At 39.1% G+C, this 6,558-nt stretch overlaps 1 protein-coding gene across 1 annotated transcript in view; it reads right to left on the bottom strand.

The window, feature by feature from the left end:
* Positions 1-492: 492 nt before the first annotated feature.
* LOC104959741 (nucleoprotein TPR-like) overlaps positions 493-6,558 on the bottom strand; it is a gene marked incomplete at both ends in the record, with an annotated part of 7,512 nt that continues 1,446 nt past the window's right edge. Inside the window, 7 exons of the mRNA XM_010787634.1 lie at positions 493-633; positions 902-1,036; positions 1,564-1,726; positions 1,828-1,976; positions 3,210-3,334; positions 3,414-3,577; positions 4,233-4,450. Coding sequence (XP_010785936.1) covers positions 493-633; positions 902-1,036; positions 1,564-1,726; positions 1,828-1,976; positions 3,210-3,334; positions 3,414-3,577; positions 4,233-4,450 — 1,095 coding nt within the window. The remainder of the gene's footprint in view (positions 634-901; positions 1,037-1,563; positions 1,727-1,827; positions 1,977-3,209; positions 3,335-3,413; positions 3,578-4,232; positions 4,451-6,558) is intronic.

The following is a 6,558-nucleotide window of genomic DNA, read 5'->3' as shown; positions in this document are numbered from 1 at the left end:
AAATGAAGACATTGAGGTATCAATAAAGCAGCAACCTCCATGTTTAAAATAACAGTTTTTCTCAATAGAGTTTGGTGGCTTTAAAAAGAGCTAAGACGTATATATAAGCTTTGTTCCTGACTGCTACTTCACACTGATCATAGTACCTTATACAACCTCACTTCTAAAAGACCTCTGTTAATATGCTCATCTATGATGCTAAGCTTCTTTAATCAATGACTGCTGATTTGTTTCTATTATTATTTAACAGTGGTCAGAGGGTCCTTCTCTTGCTGCCCTTTACAGCATCAGTCTGGTTGAACTATTGCACAGTGTTTTAAAGTAGCTTGTTCCACAACCTAAAAGCGTGAACAAGCACTAAAAAAAAGAAAGAATTGTCCTCTTAGACATCTGACTGGACCTAATATAGCTTGGTGGCAGCAGATTCCCAATTTCTAAACAGTTATGTATACAAACAAACACAAATGAACTAAATGTTAATGTTTTACATACATCCATGGTGCGCCCCAGGGCGTGTCTCTGTGCTACTTCCTGGTCCTGCTTGGTCTTCATTGCAGCCAGTTCTGCCTCCAAATGCTCCACCTTGTTGTTCAGTCTCTGGCGAGTCTCTGTCTCTGTACGCTCCATCGTCAACTACAGCCGTTTGAGAGAGGAGGAGGGGAAAAGGAGAAGTTGTTCGAATAACATGAATGTTTGCACCATGGAGGCGTAACAAATGAATGTTTTATAGTGTCAAAGCAACTTCATGAACTTCTGCCATCAAACAGTAACATTTCATTATACCACTACTAAGTCATTGCTTTACATCATAAATGAAGGCTTATTGCGATAAAGAAATAAGGAGAGAGGTGAAAGGTCTGAAGGGTCCTCTGAGAATACCAAGCGTCCCCTGTTCTGGTACCTGTATGGTCTTCAGATTGGTCAGCAGCAGGTTCTGGTTGCGTTGCTCCACCAGAATGGATTCCTTCTCTCTATTGAGTCGACTCTCTGCTTGTCTCAACATGTCTTTTTCTTTCGTCAAGTTCTCGACACGCACCTGCAGACACAGAGGGGAAATAAAGTAATCCGGTTATTACTGGGAGACAGAAAGGTTTAAGATGGTAACACTTTTTCCTGGTGCGTTATGTTTACGCCAGGGCTGTGCTGGCGATGCTACTTTCAAATGGTGATAGTTGGAACAGTAGAAAGAATACAACATAACCTTTTAGATGGGTTTGATTTTGTTTATGATAATCAGCAAATTACATTTTATTTGTCTTCGAGCAGTGCGTATTCATATAAATTATTTATGTTTGGCTCATCAATAAATGGTTAAAATTGTCAAAATCCCTGCTACATGTGATCTATTGTATAGTCACTTTGATTAAGCGTGTGACATAAAGTGCCGAAAATTAGCGTGTTATGTTTCTATCACTTCCATTGCAGCTGGATCTGATAAATAAAGGGACAAATAGTAAATGTGTTTTGGGGGGAGTCAATTCTAATCGTGTATTTTCCAGTTGAAGAAAAAAAGCCAGATGTTCTAATTATCTTGAAGATAATTAAGCTTCTCCTCTTGCTCACCTCTTCCAGCGCCAGTTTCTCGTTACCCTGCCGCAGGTCCTGGCTCATGGTGTGGATGATTTGCTCGTGCCGTTGGGCAGTGGCAGCCATCTTTTGGTTCCTTTCCTGTAGAGCGGAGATCTCTCTGCGTTGGGCTGACACGGTGTCCTGGAGCATCTCGTACCTGACATACAAAGAGACAAACAGAACAAACACAGTGCATCAAAAACACCTGCGAGGGCTGAAATAGGAGGCTGGGGCCGTAGTAGCATGGACTTGGCAAACCTCTTGCTGCTGAACTCAAGTTGAGAGGTGAGTTTGGCGTGACTGGAGCGGAGATCATTGAGCTGCTTCTGCAGCCGGTCGTTGGTTTCATTCAGCAACCTGTCGTTCTCTGCCTTCTCCTTCTTATACAGAATGAAGGCGTCATTCAGCTGGAGAAGCAAACACATCTGGTCAGAACACTTTTCAGGTATTCCCATCGGATGCAAACCAACTTTCTTGGTGCGGCCCGATTACAAATGCAGTCAATGCAAAGACATGGATTGACGCAAAATCGCTTTTCACTAATTGCTATCACTATGTGGTTTTTTCCACACAGTCTTTTCATACATTTAATGCAAAACAATCTTAGCAAAATATGTTCATTTTGGCTTCATATCACTTTAGCAAACAAGATGTATGCGCCAAGTTGTGATGTTAGAGACAGCTAGTACAGTACTTTTGAGCAGTTTGTTCCTCCAGATGATGTTCTAACGAGAAGAGAGTTTGTTTTCGGTAACTAAGTATTTACTCTGCATCTGTCACAAGGACAGATTACACTGCCTAACAACTTGCCTCTGGCTAGCAGAGAACTCACAGCTCCATCCTTTTTCTTTGGATAACCACACTTTTCTTCACACTGTACATTTATATTTAATTAAATATGATATTCCTTGCACACTACTTTTACATTTTGTTTGGTAATTTGGCCCTTCATTTATTATTGCGCTATTCTTCAGATTCTTATCTTTCACTGTCTACATGTATATATTTTACTCTTTAGTACCGTTTGTGTTTATTTTCTACTCTTAAAATGTCACATTATTTATTATTATTTTTAATTTGGATCAATAAAGAAAATCTTATCTCATTATCTTTATCTAGTTTGATTGACACAAGTAATCACAAATAATGCAGAGGTCAAATCCACAAGTAATGTGAAATGTTGCTTTATGTATGTATGTGTGTGTGTGCGTGCGTGTAGGTGTGTGTGTTGGGGATGCGAGCAATTATTCAATTTTTCGAATATTCGTTACAGTCTCCATTATTGAAAATAATTTTTTTTAATTCGATTTTATTTATATATATTTTTATTATTATTTATGTTTTTCTTTTTTTTCCTGGCTTTCAACCAAAATATAGACTAATGCTAATAACAGCAATAGTCTTAATAATTGTAAATGGCCATTGGTCACACCACCAGTTTGTTTTACTGTAAACTTGGAGGAAGCCAGCAGCGCAGGCTGCGCAGAGTGCAGCAGTCTGCGCAGCCTAATCGATTAATATTCGCCAGGGCTGTCCGATTTTAAAATCTGATCATGGTCAGTTTCTGGCATCCCTATTGTGTGTGTGTAGGTGTATGTGTGCGTGTGTGTGTAGGTGTGTGCACGTGCAGGTGTGCATACCTGTTTTAAGGCAGCTTTAGTCTGAGCAGTCTGTGCTGACTCAGCAGCAGCAACTCTCTGAGGAGTAGAGCGAGTAGCAGGAACTGACGGCCTAACAGGTGCAGGTTGAGAAGGAGAATCCAGACCTGCAGACACACATGACCTCATTGTAAAAACAGTGACACGTTGAGAAAGAGACAAGAAGTGTTAGCATCTCCCTGTGACCTTGGGGGGGCAGGCTGAAGCCGGTGCTCTGAGTTAGCAGGGCCTTGTACATGTCCCTCTGCCGGGCGTTGGAGTCAGCCAGCTGTTTCTGCTGGTTCCTCTGCTCCCTCAGCTGCTCCACCTCCTTCTGAAGCTTATCCACACTCGCCTCCAACTCGGACACACTAGAGGGAGCCACAGAGACAGAGCTCAGTTTAAAAAGGAAATATCTTTACTGCTCACCAATGCTGCATTTCACCTGATCTACTGTATGGCAGGAATACACAGCTCAACATGTGCATGGGTGGCTTTCATTCATGTGTAAACGATGACAGCATTTGAATGCATTTGTACAGAAGAATACAAATTTACACACAATCTAGCTATATTGAAAAATATAAGAATATGCTCTATAATCAAATAGAATATTCAGTTTCTGTATATCAGTGCATGTCTTCCTTTATGACGTTTGCTCACTTCTCATTTATTTTATTCTGCCGATTTGTCGCTGGTTATTGTAGGTAATGTCCGTTTTTTGGCTCTTTTTTTTTTTTAAACTCTTGTATTAGCAAATTAAGTTCATCAAGAGATTATACTGATAATATCTATGATTTTATTACTACTTTATGTTGTTTAATTCCTAAAATAAAGAGCTTCCTCCTCATAGAGCATCAACTCAGCCACTCTTTTCTTGCGCACTATCTGATAAAAACATAAAATAATTAAATTTGCCTTTGTATATCTAAATCACGCATCTTACTTTATGTTACCTGCAAGTCACCTTAGGCAAACACTTTGCCATTAGTAGGTCAGTTGTTGTTGAATAACAGCGCTTCTTACCGTGCTGATGTGGCTTGGCTCTTCTGGAGGTCCTTCTCCTCCTCCAGCTCCCTCAGCCTTCCCAGCAGGCTTTGGTTCTGCTTCTGCAACTCCTCCACGCTGCGGAAGGACAGCGGACTGGTGACTTCCGAGGGGCTGGAGAAGTTAGAGGAGCTGCCGTCGTCCTTGGTCACCTTGTTACCCCTAGCTTCCTCCAGCTGCACCAGAAGAGTACACACCTGGAAGAGAGACACAGTTATGAATGAAATCCTCTGCACCAATCAGCAGAGATCTCCTTTCGTTACAGACGTAACACTCTCTGCTTTATATCATGAGCAATGATAACATGTGCCACATCATATCTGCCAGCTTTTCTTTTGTACCGTTACAGTACTGCTCTTCAGTGTACCGTTTGTCTTTGTTCTTTTTACTGCATTGTTAGTGTTCATTGTTATTATTAATATTATTGTTACCATTATTATTTTTATTGTATCTTTTGTCATTCTCGCACAAGAATTTCCTTCGGGATGAATAAATTCTCATCTTGTGTTTTACATTTAGTTAGTTCATCTGTTTGTGAGAAGTGTTAAGTTATTTTTAAGCTAATTTGTATCTATGAATATATATATATTTATATTAATATTAGGGCTGTCAGTCGATTAACTGTGTACAATCATGCGATTAAATATTTTAATCGCACATTTTCTAACTGTTCTAAATGTACCTGAGAGCAGTGGTTCCCAACTTTTTTTCCCAAGAGCCCCCCCAAATGACTCCTGTTGGAAGTTGTGCCCCGCCACACATAAGGGGGGGCACTGCGGTAATTAAAGTTTCAAAGTCTCAAAATGCTACAACTACTGTCACAAACTGGATGAATGTGAAGTATTTTGTTAAAGGAGGATGAAAGCGTAATTAAGGAGCACTATTGGAGTGACTTTGATGGTTATTGGACTCAGGATTAATTCATTTGGATGCCCGCTGTATGAAGAAATTAAAGGACGCCGCAAGTGGAAACAATTCACAAAGGGATTAAAGTGTTTAAAACACATGCTCAAAGTAAGCCGGATTTTGCCGATGTGCTTATGTGGATTCAAAAGTCGTAAATAATCTACAAAATGGAGGAGACCGATCTGTTCTAAATGTTCCTTAGAGGAATATTTTTCAAGTTTTTAATACTCTTATCAACAGATGAGTGGACAAATATGCTTTATGCAAATGTTTATTATCTTCTCATGTGTGGACCTTCTCTCTGTGTCAATACTTACTTTAGGAGACGTGGTTAGTCGTCTCTAGAGGAAAGCAATGTCTGCATTGTGAGAGACGAAATATAGTACTCGTTACTATTGTACACGGTGTAGTATAGACGGTCGAAAAGAAAACATGGCAATGTCATGACGAGAAGTCACATGGCAAACAGAAACAAGAAAAATGACGTAACAATCACAAGTAACAATAATAATTATAATAACAATGGTAATAATAAAAATAACATAGAAAACAGTAAGAGCGTGTTCTTAAAGGAAGCCCTACTTATTTAAGAGTAGAACACAAAATGTAAATCAATCAAGTAGACAAACACTCTTCACAATTCAATAAAAATTCGATTAAACATAGATACTTATATATATATAAATATAATTATAATCCCGACAGTCAGCTAATTGACACATGTTAGTACGCTAATTTATAAAATTAGCGTGTAAAAGATTGACAAGATTTACATGGACTCTCGTCACCAAGGGTTGAAAAAAAGGGTTCTCGGGGGGGTTTACTGAGGACAACCTTCAACACGGGGCGGTGTGTATTCCCCCCCGTGACGCCATTAATTTCAAAGTTTCAGAGTTTTACGATGTTGATGACAGTGTTTGACCTACTTACACTTCATAAAACAATTTCCTCCTACTTTCGCATTAATTCCTCGTGATAACCTCACTGAAACTACCAATAACCTGAGTCCTAATTAAGTAAACCTACGGGCGACATACTTCTTTAATTTCCTGCGGCGTTCACCTTTGTTAAGTGTTTCCCTAATTTCACAAATTTTGTGTACGAGTTTCATTCGGCCTAAAACGGCTACACGAATACACCTAAGTTTTCAGCATTTATTAGATGTTTTACCTCCTCTGGCTAGACAAGATTTACAAGGAATCTCCTTATAAAAAGTTCAAAAATTATGAGAATAGTTGTCTACTCACCTGTTTATACGAAATACGTTTACAAATAATAGTAAACTTGTTACCTGTTTATCCAAGGGAGTACTTTATGAATTTTGTGAGACTTATAAACATTACAAGTCTCCACCAAATTATATAGTACTTTATAAACAGTACAGTTTATATTATTTGGG

The sequence above is a fragment of the Notothenia coriiceps genome, unplaced genomic scaffold (assembly GCF_000735185.1).
Source record: "Notothenia coriiceps isolate Sejong01 unplaced genomic scaffold, NC01 NC01_scaffold00030911, whole genome shotgun sequence".
In the NCBI taxonomy this organism is placed as follows: Eukaryota; Metazoa; Chordata; class Actinopteri; order Perciformes; family Nototheniidae; genus Notothenia; species Notothenia coriiceps.
Note: the sequence above shows the minus strand (reverse complement) of the source record. Positions and strands in the feature narration are given on the sequence as shown.